Genomic DNA, 15,520 nt, shown 5'->3' on the forward strand with positions numbered 1-15,520 from the left:
ATGAAACTTACATGTAAGAACACTTCTGCAATATACATTAGTTCACTTTGGGTGTTTATGTCCTCTGGATGAGCACTATTAGCCTGGATAACCTCGACCAACGGTGGAATATGATCAGCCAAATCATCAGTGTCTTGTATAAGAGCCTGCTTAGTAGCAGGGTTGGGATTATAAGGATGACTAGCGTGGGCAGCTGTGAGGCACAGATTCGCGGAAGCTACAACCTTGCGCGCACATACCTGTTCATAGAAATGTTATTGAAAGTAATTTAAATAATGAAATTGATATAAGGTAGATACCTGAACGCGATCTACTAGTTTAGTACGTAGAGCTGGAGTAGTTGCAGCTACTATAGTGACGTCTCTCAAGTCTTCAGCGGTACGACGAAGTTGATCTTGGTACTTAATATCGCTAGGATTTGTGGCGCACTGTCTAGCTGCCTCGACCTAATAAAACGATATAGAACCTCATAAAAACTGTCAAAGTATTGGATAAATCATTCAGCAAAATAAAAACACTAATTTACCACAATAAACCAAAACAGTTTAACCGTATTTATAAATTAAATAATCGTTTCCATTTCATCAAGGGTGTATTCCGTTGCTTACCTTGGTTATGGTTTTATGTTCCGTTTCTATCGGTTTCCTGAAAGTTTTCTTATTATGGAACACGGTTCAAAATTCGGTTATAATTGTCACCAAACTAACCAGCGCGAGAAGGCTGGTTTTTCTGATTTTGTTTCTCAATCAATGTCATATATGTGACAGAAATCAAGCAAATATTGGAAGTTCGAGTAAAATTCTCATTTAATTTCTCAAATTTGTAATAATATTTTGTATTTACATCCAAAAGCAATGGAGGTAGGCAGTAGGGGTAAATAAATTTCAATAACTAAATAGAATGACTTTTTAGGACCATTTAAACTTATCATGGAGCCATTGTTTCTTAAAGTCAGGAACATTTAAAGAAAACATGAAAAACAAGACAACAAGTAATCGTGAATGTTTTGTAAGCTATAAAAATATAAATATTGATTAGATTTGTTTATTTATTATTGACCTGTTTTAATATTGGACCTGCAAATCTTCAGTTGAGCTGTCTAACGAGTTTAACAGTTTATTAATAAAGTACTTTTCAATATTAAACTCCATTGAAAAGAAGAAGCAAACGTAAAAGCAGAGAATAGGTACATTAAAAATGCATAAAAGATAAATTTTATAACATAGGTATTGAAATTTAGAAAACGTCAACAATTTGATGTTTCAAGTATTTTACCAAACCGTTCCGTATCAAACCGATGTTTTTCAGGAACCGCTCTAGTTTACCGGTCTGGTTCGCCTGGTTTTGCAACGGAATACAGCCTAAATTTACCTATGAAACTGAGAACAACCAGATATTACCATTTCAAAACGTATTAGTTATTAGAAATACTAATAATTGCCTGATTTAAAAGTAAAGTGTTTTGGTGTATTAGGGTGAATTAGTGTTTTACTTTGCCAGATTTTAATTGTTAAAAATAGCTTACCATTTTAGCCGTGGCATCAGCTAAAGTCTTAGCCGCCGCAAGCAACCTTCTCTGTATATCCGAATCAGGCAACTTCTCCGCCTCACCCTTGATACTCTGAATCAACTGCGCAGTAGCATTGCCCAGTCTCCTAGCCTGCTTCACCATCTCATTCGCATCCCCTGTAGCAGCCGATATTTTATCAGTAGCAGTGTAAATCTCCTCAACACTATGCTCCTGCACAGACTCTTTAGCCTTCTCCCTTCCACTAAGCTTGATATGGTTCAGCAAAGCATTCAATGATCTTGACACTTCAGCGGCTGCGTCACGTAGCTGATTGTTTAGGTTTTCGTCGGGCGTGGCTTCGTTACAGATGCTGACTAGATTTTCGACGGCTTTGGCAACTTCTCTGACAGCTCCTGTCAATTGTTCTTGACAGGCGGGGGAGTGAATGGTGGGGGCGACTACTTTGGCGCAGGCTACTAGTTGGGAGGTGGCTAGGGCGCATTGGGTAGCAGCACCAATGACTCTGAAAAAATAGTAAGTAAAAATTAAACTTAGTCCACAGAGAACCAAATCATAAAGAGAGCTTCTAAGATAGAGAAATTCTGATATAGTTTCGTGTGCAGAAAAATCAATAAAAGTTGGCGGTTAATGTCATCAAAATATTTGACAATGTACGTTGCAATGTTGCCGCGGCCACTTTCTTTACTTGCAGGTGTCAAATGATATTCGTAATTCTGTTACATTTTTTACTTCAATTTTAGATACAATATATATGTAAATATTTTTTATATCTACATAATTTCTTTGTCTATGATTATTACACAAACAAATTCTAATTAAGTGAAATTATTAACAATTTTTTTATAAATGAAAGCTGATAATTTTCACCTCTCTAACGCAGTTCAAAGGCAAAAGGGGTTCGCTATGACCTCTAGCCTGTTCAATATATAGTTGAGTAGAGACTAGACAAGTTGCTGATTTTATTGAAATAAAAATCGCAATGTTTTAATTAAACAAAAGGCATTTATATTCAAATTTTTCATTTAAATTTAGAAGAAAACTCGAGTTTGGCGCCCAACGTGGGGCTTGAAAAAATGATACAATGGAAAACAATTAGAGAGATATGAGATATGATAATAAATATCACATCTGCAAAGAAACATTTGTATCGGCCAATTCTTTTACTTTGTGCGACAGTATGCTCTCTGTTCACCCAGAATATAAGATTATAAGAAAAAGAAAAAAAAACTGGTGATATCCGAAGTATTCACTGAGCTTCTCCAACCCACACTTTAGATATTTATTGTACTGACCATATTAAATAGATGAAAGTGATATAAAAATTTAATATATTTACCTATTCTGCATTTGCTGGTCCTCGCAAGTTGACGCAATATTCTTCGCTTTCAAAACCAAAGCCGCCGTGGTATTAGCCACTCCTTTAGCCAACGACATCAACAGATCTTGCAGCTCCTTGTTCGCAGCCGTATCTTCTCCAATAGTAGCCAACACCTGAGTGCTAGCTTCACCAACTCTGTAGGCTGCATTGATAACACTTTGTTTTGGCTGAAATATTCACGAAAATTAAAAATCATTAATTATTATTTTTTTCTTTGAGTTACTTCTTTGGATTCTGGTTCTGCAGCTTTGAGGAGATCGCTGAAAGCATTACAGAGTTTTCTCGTAGCATCCAGTAGCTTTTCGCCCATATTTTTGTCGTCAGAGTATGCTATGATCTTTTTGACTTCCTTGGTCATTTCTGGAAGGTTGCTGCCGATTGTGGTGACAGCAGCACCTACCGCGTGGTGATCGACTTCGTCTTGCGGCGCCGAAGCTAGTTTAACCACCTAAAATACACCCTGTATTAAATAACTTGACATTTTATGCATATCTTTTTGATTTATAACAAAGTAAAGATAAAAGTGAACTTACTTGAGCAGTGGCGGCATTCATAGCAGCTATTTGACTGCCCACGTTTTGTTTGCTGGTGTCCAAAGTGACTTGTTTCCATTTTTTGGCCACCGCATCGCTTCCTATCTCTGGATAGTGCAGTTCCGTCTCCAAATCGATTTGGGACTCTTTGATCTTGGTGTGCGTGGCTTCAATGCAGGAAATCAGGGCTCGTTGTGGCTCGGTGAGCACCGAAGTAATTTTGGTGTGCTTGTAAGACTGTGGAATGAGTTTTTTGCTTAATATATAGCCATTTAAATCAAGAGTAATAACATAAATTATAGAAAACAAAAATGTTAGGACGTTAGAAAACACAAAGGAGTTAGAGCTTTAACTTTACTATTTTAAAATATTTATCTTATATTTTTTATTATTATTTATTTATCTGCTGATAATATTTTATCATTTGATTATACACGTCTTTCATTTCCCTAATTTTAAACGTCACATTTTTGGCGCCCAACGTGAGGCCAAAAAATTACAAAAAATAATAATAAAAATAAACGCATGGCGAGATATCGAAAGTATTAAAAATAACCTTGGCGATTTAGTGTGTTTTATTTAAAATCGATATAAATATCATAGAATTGAAAGAAAAAATTAAATTAAAAGAATCTATAAAGTTGCTCTATGTACCTACTCTGTCACCTATTCCTATATACAGACATGAAACAAACAGAAGGAAAACAGTTAGTGTATTGATAAAAAAAATATTTTTACTAATGGAAAAAAATGTTAGTGGTTGAAATACATGGGACAATTGAAACAAGCGAAAATCTTACCGTTACAGGGGGTGTATGGGCAAGATTTGCTTGACCACTGACAGTGGTTTGCTGTGGACCACCCATTGAACCGATAGAAAACGTTTTTTCACCTAATAAAACAAAAATAACAAAAAACAAAAATAAAAAAAAATATATAAAAAAACGAGAAGAGAAATATTAAGATCTAGTGATAATTTTTTGGAAATAGGATTTTAAATTTCAAAAAATTGATACTACTTACCGTTATCTCCAGCTCTCATGACCGCAGGCTTGGCCACTGAATGTGTGTCAAGTTTAGCCACTTTATTTGATTCGTGCTGTATGAAAGACGCTCTGAAATGAATGATATCAAATTTATAAGGTGCACAAATATGGACTTATTCGAATTTTTCATGACAGAAATTGATAAAGATTAAAAATAAATACCATTTTATTAGGTACTTACTTGTGTGGTGACACAGTTTCTTCAAACATAGTTGAACCTTCGTCGCCATCAATTCCAAAATGATCTTTGGCTTGTTTTTTCTTCAATATAATGTCAATGTACCCCGCAATGATCTGCTGTATTTGCTCAGCATCTGTGGTTTGAACTGAGTAGTACTGGTCGGAATAATCTCCAAAATCCAAGGTAAAAGTATTTGGAGAAGCACCCCATCTGAAAAAATATAAAGTGTTGAAGTATTAATACACTTATATTTGAATTACTTAAAATTATAGATTTAGAAAAACAGAATATGTATTATATTTAAAAATAAATATAGCTTTACCTTCTCACAGTGGTCAGAGGCCACGTCTGCAACGTTTCTTTAGTTTTCTCGTCCAGCCTCAGTACCGACTCTTTAGTCACGCCCAAAAGCCTAGGTACCAACTTATTTTTGCCCTTCATCTTTTCTTTGACAAGGAAAAAAGTCACACCGTAGGTTGGTAGCGATCGAGCCGTTTTGGTGTACTTCACTTTGGCATCCAGCTCTGACAAACCCTGACATTTCCTGTGCTCTTGGAACACCTTTTTTTCGATACCCTTGATTTTCGTGTAGGACTGTGGTAGGAATTCTTTTAAACTAGAAGAAAAGAAGAAATCGTTTTATGTATTTAAAAAAAACGACATACAGGTGTCCCCCATTTACGCGGCATATTTATACGTGGTTTTATTAATCCGATATTAGATAGGTAAGAAAGGTAGAAACTGTTCAGCCATCGGTCACTGTTACGTCATTATTATTTGTCAAATATGAGTTTTAGGGTGAGTCTGAGATAAGTTCATATTGTTTAGAAAATTTTAAGTACGTTCCTATATTATTGATTGAGCGAGTTCCGTTTTTTCGGCATTTATTCATTTTTTCTTCAGTTACAATCCCTTTAATTCCAGTCCTTTGGACTGTTGAAATTCCTTTTTCTACAGCATCAGCAACTCGCTATATTATTTAAAACCGCTATAAATTTGTATTTTACATAGGTATATTACACCTTTGCATTGAACTTACTTCATATACGGCGTCCACTGGCAAGAGTGTTCTACTAGCGTCTCTTTCTCGAGAAAAATAATTTATAAGCTTAGCAATGAGCTCTTGTTCATTTTGGTTAAATCTTTGAGGCATTTTTGCAATAAAAAAATTTGCATTTTGTTTTACAGCAACAATTGATTTTTAATTTTGACATTGATAGATATCCGTCAATACAATTATAACCCCAAATCAAATGACAATGACAAAAATAATATGCAGTAATTTACGAAATGCCGTAACGACGTCACTAATCTCTTTCATCCGGTTGGCAAGTGATTGAGAGAGTTCGACGATATATGAAGTGACGTTGAACGATGGCTGAACATACTATATCTACATGAATTTAATAAAAACGGAACTCAATTAATAATTTCATAACGTACTTAAAATTTTCTATACAATATGAACTGATCTCAGACACACCCTAAAACGCATATTTGACAAATAATGAAGAAAACGTTGACCAGACAATATAATGTTAATTTATCCTCGTCTCGTCTATAATTTGATTATTATACATGAGTTTATGAAATAATAATAATATTCATTATTCAATAGTGAATAACGGTTTCATCTCGATCCAAACTCCAAACAAGAGCTATTTGAAGTTTTTAATGTCACTTTTTGCATTCATCTATGGAGTGTTCGAAAAGTTGTTTTTCTTGTCATAACATTTTTAAAATATTTTTCCTTTTTAATAAGTCTCTCATGTTATATCCAGACATGTAAACAAATTATTAAACACCATTACAAAAAAACAATGTTAAAATTCCCTCATATTTTACTCTAAAATTCGATTTAAAAATTTGAACTTTTCAATGTTATTTTTTGCACTCATCGATGGGGGGTTTCAAAAGTTGTTTTACAAAAATAAAAACTTATATTAATATTATCTAAATTTTTTTGATAATGTTATTGATTGGCTGTTATTCACCTGGATGATTTATAACTTCATCCGCGTGAATAACAGCCACCATCTATCCGATAGTCAAGCAGCACTTAACGCGATCAACTCAGTAACCATCAATTCGAAGTTGGTCAAAGAATGCCTAGAGAAGCTCAACAAATTAGGCAAAGAAAATAAAGTCCTCCTACTCTGGGTGCCTGCTCACCAAGGGATAGAAGGCAATGAAAAAGCAAATGATCTAGCTAGGAAAGGAGCGAACACTCCACTAACTGGACCAGAACCGTTCTGTTTTCCAAACGGGAACCAACTGAAAGCGGAACTGAAGAATCTGGAAGACTCCATCCGTAACTTGGAATGGGTGTCCCCCAACGGTCTAAGACACTATGAAAAGTTCCTTAGAACTTATGACCGAGAAAAATCAAAGGTTTTCCTTGATTTAAGTAAAAACAATCTTCGGATTGTACTGAAGAATCTGGAAGACTCCATCCGTAACTTGGAATGGGTGTCCTCCAACGGTCTAAGGACACTCGAAAAAGTTCCTTAGAACTTATGACCGAGAAAAATCAAAAGTTTTCCTTGATTTAAGTAAAAACAATCTTTGGATTGTCACGGGGTTTCTAACAGGACACTGTCTCCTCAACGAACACCTCAGTAAGATGAAACTGAGAAACAACGGCGAATGCAGATTTTGTGGGGAAAATGGGGAAACACCAGAACACCTTATCACTGAGTGTGCCGAGACGACGACCATTCGTGCCATGAACCTTGGCACGTCTGATGTCGAGGATGGAGAGCTGGCCTCTGTGGAGCCGTCTCAGATACTGGCTTTTCTTAAAGCCCTGAGACTGTATGATGAGTTATAACTCGTTATAACTCAAGAAAGGGGAACACACAATAGATCTATAAGGTCGCGGTGATTAACTCCCCTTCTAAACATTCTACATTCTACATTCTACAACAGCCACCATTATATGCTCGTTGAATAATATACTATGGTTTTTGTATCAATAAAACTACTTACTCAAGAAATCCAGGTTTGTGCTTGCTCTCGATATGATCTCCAAATTGAATTTGACACTGAACTCCCGCAAACTCACAAGCCTTCTCCTGCGTGATTGGATGTGTTCCATTCAAAATAGCATCTCTAGCTTGCACATAGAGTAAATTCAACTGAACCGGATCTCTCGAATCGATGTTCTGATCAGAAAAAAAGAACTTCCTCCTCAAAAGCACTGTCTCGTTTTCTTGGATCCCTTGTTCTCTCAGCGTTTTGGAGGGATCCAACCAATTCACTTCATCATCAGTATGAAGTTTCTTTCTTAGCTGTTCCATTTTGGCATCTCGTTCGCGTTCTTCGCGTTTCTTTTTTAAGGTTAGAGTTCCGTAGTTTTTGTTGTCGATGTTCTCCTGATTTTCGAGGTCTTCCAGTACCAAAGAGTACTCGTCGTGGTTGGTGATGCCCAGTCTGGTGCAGATGACTACCATCATGTTGGCTACGATTTGGGAATCGTCTACTCTGATTGTTTTTGTCGTACCTGTATAGAAGAAACAAATTTACTACATATACCAGGCTTTCTCGCAAAACTACTTCATTAAAATGAAAATGTCCTTCATTTTGTTGCAATTTGGGACTATGTTTATGTAGATTTTAGGGTCCCCTAAATAAATAAGTAGTCAAACACGTTATTTGTAATTATTTGACTCAAAATCTGGTCACTTTAATTTGAGAGTTTTTTTTAAAGAACTATAATTACCGTCCAACATCTTGACTTTCAAATTCCTCAATTTCTTCCGGTACTCGATAACGTCACCGTTTCTCAATAGGTAGTACTCCAGAGTTCTGGCCGGTTCCAGCCATACTCCAGATTTCGTGTCTTCGTCTGTGAGAAACAGTCCATAATCTTTCGCTGTAAATATAAAAGAAAAAGTGTTAATTCAACATAATTAACATATATTTTCAAAATTTTAAGAGAAACAATTGAAAAAAAAAATAATTTAATTTTTTTTATTAATTTTTCTTAATCTTTATTTAGATGAAATTCCTTTCGTAGACACAGATCTAGTAAACGATATAGTAGACTCTGTATAACGCTGAATAAGCTGTAATACTAGTTGCTTGTTAAAAGAAAAAAATTATCAAGTGCGAGCGTTTACGGTGCGAGTCGGACTCGAAGGGTTCCGTACCATTCATTATCTATACAACATTAGACACTATATTATTATAAACTTTTTTTCCGATTTAGCTGAAATTTTGAATGCGCGTATAAGTAATTTAAAAAAAATGAAGAAACACATTACTAAAAATTGTATTAATCAATAATAAATATGTAAAAAGTAAAAATAAATATGTGAAAATTAAAAAAAAAACTATTAAAAAAAAGTCGCCTTGACTAGGATTCGAACCTGCCTTACGGCTCCAACTTCATAGCAGCGTAAAGTCCCAACGCTTTAACCACGCGGCCACCGAGGACTTGAAAGATTCTATGTAAAATTCTTACTTGAAAAATAATGTTTAGTGAAAGTACTTTTTTATTTATAAACATTTACCTATTTAATTCTGTTTTTAGTATTTGTTCTTATAGCGGCAACATAGATACATTATCTGCAAAAATTTCAACTGTCTAGCTATAACGGTTCATAAGATAGACCTTTGTGACAGACGGACGGACGGACAGCGAAGTCTTAGTAATAGGGTTCCCTTTTTTACCCTTTGGGTACGGAACCCTAAAAATTGGGAAGAAAAACAATAAAAATTAATAAAATCACGCAACTATTTTACCGATAACGACAGCACTGTTCTCCAAGCTCGGTCTACTACCGTTGTCATAAAAAATAGGCGATGCATCCCGTCAATAAAAATTCAAGAGTAGCCAATGTAATGAGCGGGTGGAGTGTGTTTTGCGGTGACATGGTCGTCTAGTCTACGTACACACTCTGCCGCGTGTATACAGGGTTGTTCACCACATACGACATGGAGTATTGTAGCTAAACGATTAGATTTTTTCAAAATGTAAGTTTTGGGTTCGTTGAAGGACTATTAGAGCTACAATTTAAAAATATTTTTACAAGATACAGAGTGTCCCAAATAAATAAAAAATATCAAAGTTGTATTTTTAAACGGAACACCCTGTATATTATTATTTTTAGTTTCTACGATTAAAATAAAGGTAAGTTTGATTAAGGTTTATTACATTTAAACCTTACTCGTTTTTGAAATATTTTCAATTTGTGAAATTGCAGTATAAATTTAAGAGCTTTTTCTCCGAGGATATCAAAGTTTTTAATACTAAATATTTACTTGAAGTTTATTTATTGATCAGTTATTGTGTTGCAATAATAAAAATTATACTTTATACAGAGTGTCTAAAAATTTATTTTAAATAATTACTAGCTGTAAACGGCAATAACTTATTTAATTTAAATAGAACACCCTGTATATTTTATGAGAATCACATGCACAATTTAATTGTCTATCAAATTGTATTATACCACTTCTTACCTATTCCTTCAAGTTTTCGTAGAAAATGCATTTTCTTATAATTTAGACCTCATTTATCAATATACCCATGGAATATTGACATTTTAGATTGTTTTTAAAACAACAAATGTGCAAAATGTACAGGCTAGTAATATTATCGTTTTTAGTAAAACGATAATATTACTAGCCCATTTGTATGCAAAAAGAAAACTATTTAAATCTTGATAAAAGAGTATACCATTAATTAAATATACCACCAGTATTTCCGCCCAAATACTAATTAATTACATACTTAATTGTGTTCGTTAATAAATGATTTTACATGAATGTGGATTTGAATCAGAAATCAATATAATAATAAGTTATGAAAATGAACGTCTCTGTTGTTATAAATAAGCATTTGTCAAAAAATTAAATATCATTTTTAAGGTGTTACTTTTTACCACACTGTCTAATACACATACATAATTCAGTTTTTTAGTATTTGGAGCAATTATTATTAATCAACGCAAACAGTCAATTAATGTAGTTTCAATATAATTAATGTAGGAATCATATTAGTTGGTCCTATTTAATAAAAAATATTTAAACAGTTTTTTTTATTTTTTAATGAAATAAACAAACTATATCGACAATATTAGTATCTGTACTCTAAAAATTTGGTACATCTTTAAAAATAATCTAAAATGTCAGTATTCCATGAGTATATTGATAAATGAGTTCTAAATTACAAGAAAATGGTATAATACAATTTGATAGACAATTAAATTGTGCATCTGATTCTCATAAAATATACAGGGTGTTCCATTTAAATTAAACAAGTTATTGCCCTTTAAAGCTAGTAATTATTTAAAATAAATTTTTAGACACTCTGTATAAGGTAGTAAAGTTTTTATTTTTGCAACACAATAACTGATCAATAAATAAACTTCAGTAAATATTTAGTATTAAAAACTTTGATACCCTCGGAGAAATGAAGCCTTAAAATTTTTACTGCAATTTCACAAAATTGAAAATATTTCAAAAACGGTAAGGTTTAAGTGTAATAAACCGTAAACAAATTTACCTTTATTTTAATCGTAGAAACTAAAAATGTAATAATATATAGGGTGTTCCATTTAAAAAAATACAACTTTGATATTTTTTATTCATTTGGGACACTCTGTATCTTGTAAAAATATTTTTAAATTGTAGCTCTAATAGTCCTTCAACGAACCCAAAACTTACAATTTGTAAAAATCTAGCCGTTTAACTACAATACTCCGTGTCGTATGTGGTTAACAACACTGTATAGGTAGCAATCAATAAATTAGTATATAGGTAGCGATCAATGAATTGATCATACTCCAATATTGTGTCTGCATTTTTGAAATTCCTTTCGTTGACACAGATTCAGTAGACGTACATTATATACGTCTGAATAAGCTGTAGTACTAATTGATTTTTTTGGTAATTTGATAATAAACGATGTAATACTTACGTTGGCCAATGGCTTCGGTGCATTTTTCTCGTATGATTCGGCAGGCGTCGTGAACGGTCGTCGATGAGCTGAACACGATCGTTTTCGTCACGTTGCTGTCGACGATGTTGATTCGGAGTGATAGGGACATGATGGCCGATGCACTTTATTCACACTTATTCTGTAACACAAATATTCAACATTAATTATTGTGAACAACCAAAAGTGGAATTTTAAAATAAATTTAAATGTGTCAATCAGGTAATGTTTTAAGTTCAAAAAGTGACCCATAAGTGACCCAACCCTATAACTTTTTTATTTTTTTTTTAGATAAAAAATGAGATTTGATATGTCAGTATATGACATAAATTAGGATTGATTGACGTATTGAATTCTTTTAGGCCACTTCCTGTTTCGCCGGAAATGACTACAAATGATGATTTTTAAATGGCACCATCGGTATTTTTTTTACTTTATTCGATAGAAAATGATAATGAATAGAGTGACATATCATATGTCAACTTTTGACATTTTCAAATATGGTTTATTGGATATTGCAACATGCGATTCATAACGACAATTTGACACTAAATACAAAGTGCGTGGTACCAAATTATTCGTAAAAAATGCCATAAAAGGGTAAGGAAAAAAGGTAAAGAAGAAGAGGAACACAATAGATCAACAGTATGTCCCCGGATTGTCTTTACAAGAGGAAAAACTTTTTTATTATTGACATTTTGAGAAAAATGCATTCTTCAAAAAAAATTTGGCTTGTTCTAAAATGGTTAATCCCGTTTATACTTTTCCAAATTTTCATACCATTTTAGAGAAAATTAAGAAAAACATGAAAATATGATTGAATTTTAAGTCCTAAAGATCCAAAGGCGTTTCTATGGTAATATAATTTCCATTTTATTCTTTGATAGATGGTTATTATTAATTTTAATTAATGCACAAAATATCCCCCTTTAGAACTTTTTCTTTAATGGCCATAAGCGGGAGTAAAAGCCCAACTGTCCGAACAAACACTAGAGGCGCCACCGGTCATCAAATGGTGTAAAAATTGCGAAAATTTAATCATCTAATTTTGACACAAGGGGTCGCGCATAACTTTTTCAATTTTAATTCGATTCATTGTTTTCAAACTATATTATTAGACTTTGTTGTATTTTATGAATGTATAAATGTTTTCTTAGTATAAAGTTGCATTATAGTAATTTGAATTACATACATATTTAGGATTCATATATTATGACATATATGTCAGTTGCCGTCTAAAATGTCATCTTGATAACAAAAAGTTAGTTATTGTCAAAAGTAGTTAAAATCATGTTAAAATATTAAAATTTACAAGTTATAATTAGATATTTTATATTATTTCAACAACAAACACATAATAGTACAGCGTAATGTTGATATGCAAGTCCAAAACAAAAAATGCCGTTATGTTTTTCAGATTTCGTTGTCAGCCGCGGAAGTTTCAGTGATTTTAGTGTTGTCGGATATTTTTATTTGTGAAATAGAAATATTGCGTTTGGATTGCAAAACTAAAAGAGGAAGTTTTATTGCAATGCAAGTAAGCGTTTGTCCAATTTATATTTTACTTTTTTCATACCTACGACAAATATACATATATTGAAATTTTATAATTCGTTTTATTTAAAAAATGTTAGAAAACAAGCTTGTAATCCTGTAATTGACATAATTGTTATGTAATATATTCCATTTAAATGTAATACATTATACATTACTTTACAATTAAAAAAATGTAAATTTAAAAAATACATTGAAAATATATACAGGCATTAATTAAAATTTTTTGAGTGCGAACAAACACGAGAGGCGCTTTATTATTTACTTTCATTTCATAACATGATAGACGAAGTTCTAAAGGGGGATGTTTTGTGAATTAATGTCATAGTCTTTGCTGTTGTCAAAGCATCTTATTTTCCGATAACTATCATCACCCTTTTCATAGCATTGAACCTTTGAATAAGAAGACTAAGGAAGGAGCATATCAAAAATCTTAGGTACACCGCGATGGGCCTCAAATATGGCCGACTTAAATTCCGGTTTATCAGTGTCGTTCTAATTTTATTTAAAAAATGTAAAACTATGATGTAGGGTAGACGTGGGGTAGAGTCAATAATTTGTTGTTTTATTTTACGTTGTGAATAAATGTTGCTAGTTATTAAAATTGTTATAAAAATATATATAATTCTAATAAAAATAGATAAGTTATAATCTTAGATTAAGAATAAGTTATAATAAGTATTTATTAACACAAACATCCGATACGCTACTGAAGCAGGTAAGTCAAATTAACGTATCTAAATTCTTTGACATCTAATCTTTGACAAGTAATAAATAAAAGCTAAAATGCAAAAAAAAATATATAATTTAGTTAATTTAAGTGAATTTCATAAATGATTGGTTTACTACACGTATGTATATTATATAGTCACTTACTAGCGAAAAGTTGTTCCATTATTTCACTCAATTTTTGCCGAGATCTACGCACGCTAAACAACCAACTATTTTAGAGTCTTTTTCGATAAATCGCGATAGTGTCACTGTTAATTTATGTTCTGCCACAATTTCCATCTAGATTTACTACCTTTATACAACTATCAGTAGTAGAATAAATAATAAATAACATAAAATAAGCTCCGTAAAGACTGACAAATCCACAAAATTTCAAATCAAATTCAAATGTGTCAAATGAATCGTCAAACAGAACTGTCAAGGATCCCCACCCTAGAGAGCTTTTATGGTGGCTTTTCCGCCCACCATGCATGAATACATGGATAGCATTATGCTCCTTCCTTAGTCTTCTTATTCAAAGCATTGAACGAAATAAATATTGTGCTTCTTTAACATTTTAAAACAGCAAAAAATATGACACTGATTAAAATTCTATCAATAACAATCTATCAAAAAATGAAAACGAAGTTATATTACCATAGATACGCGTTTTAATTTTTATGACTTTCGGAAAAAACTGAACCATATTTAAAAAAAATATATAAACGGAATTAACCATTTTAGAAGAAGCACATTTTTTTATGAAGAATGCATTTTTCTCAAAATGCCAATAATAAAAAAGCGTTTCTTCTTGTAAAGACAACCCAGGAACATACTGTATAATACTCTCTATTGATCTATACAATCTACAAGCCATAGAGAGCACTTCCAACATTACTGAGACAGGATATGAGTTATAATCAGTTAGAAAACACTGCAGGACTGCTTTGACGTCGCGTCGCGTCGCCACGCAAATTTGGCACACCCTGTACCGCACGTAACGAGTAAATTAGTCCAGGGGACAAACGAGATAATGGGGCCCACTTCTTCGGCCGCGGTCGGGGATCCTGGGTAACCAGGCAACGGGACGTGGCGGCTCGGCGTCCGACAGTCGCGGCGCCCTTAAAGCCGACCCCCCACCACCGCAATTTCATCCCGAACAGCCACCCCCGATCGATCGGAAAAAGATGCCACGTGGTCGAAGACCAAGCCACGGACAAACTGCACCGATGGCGCTTTGTGTACATCATAGAATAACTAACTGAAAGAAATGAAAACTCCTATGTTAAAGCCTGGAAACACGCGCTCGACGCGATCCAGGCGGGCTATTGGCAGAACTAAAAGTTCGCGCCATATTTTTAAATGGACCTTTACTGCCAGTACATAAGTTTTTTACTTATATTTGGTAATTTCAATCTAGATTATGAACTTATTTGTAACAAAACAGGTTACAAAATAAAAATAATGTATTTTGATACAAATAAATTAATAATCTAGGTTGAAATTATCCCTGAAATTAGAATAAAACACGAAAAATTTGTAACTTGATTATTTTATTATAACATTGTTAATAAAATTACATATAACACATTCAACACTATACAAGTATATATAAAAGTTATCAGAATTTATACAATCAGTTA

General features: G+C 33.1%; 1 protein-coding gene across 5 annotated transcripts in view; it reads right to left on the reverse strand.

Annotated features, from left to right (window-relative positions):
- LOC115884896 (talin-2) overlaps nucleotides 1-15,520 on the reverse strand; it is a 76,363-nt gene that overhangs the window by 24,688 nt on the left and 36,155 nt on the right. For all 5 annotated transcript variants that reach the window (XM_030903612.1, XM_030903613.1, XM_030903614.1 and 2 more), the window contains exons 2-14: nucleotides 11,595-11,754; nucleotides 8,391-8,543; nucleotides 7,658-8,171; nucleotides 4,992-5,285; nucleotides 4,670-4,879; nucleotides 4,466-4,557; nucleotides 4,243-4,334; nucleotides 3,443-3,679; nucleotides 3,133-3,357; nucleotides 2,868-3,076; nucleotides 1,526-2,033; nucleotides 300-446; nucleotides 12-239 (exon numbers count right to left, since the gene is read on the reverse strand). In XM_030903612.1, the coding sequence (XP_030759472.1) occupies nucleotides 12-239; nucleotides 300-446; nucleotides 1,526-2,033; nucleotides 2,868-3,076; nucleotides 3,133-3,357; nucleotides 3,443-3,679; nucleotides 4,243-4,334; nucleotides 4,466-4,557; nucleotides 4,670-4,879; nucleotides 4,992-5,285; nucleotides 7,658-8,171; nucleotides 8,391-8,543; nucleotides 11,595-11,724 (3,039 nt within the window). In that variant the 5' untranslated portion in view covers nucleotides 11,725-11,754. The remainder of the gene's footprint in view (nucleotides 1-11; nucleotides 240-299; nucleotides 447-1,525; nucleotides 2,034-2,867; nucleotides 3,077-3,132; nucleotides 3,358-3,442; nucleotides 3,680-4,242; nucleotides 4,335-4,465; nucleotides 4,558-4,669; nucleotides 4,880-4,991; nucleotides 5,286-7,657; nucleotides 8,172-8,390; nucleotides 8,544-11,594; nucleotides 11,755-15,520) is intronic.

The sequence above is a fragment of the Sitophilus oryzae genome, unplaced genomic scaffold (genome assembly GCF_002938485.1).
Source record: "Sitophilus oryzae breed Bouriz unplaced genomic scaffold, Soryzae_2.0 scaffold_358_pilon_pilon, whole genome shotgun sequence".
Lineage (NCBI taxonomy): Eukaryota > Metazoa > Arthropoda > Insecta > Coleoptera > Curculionidae > Sitophilus > Sitophilus oryzae.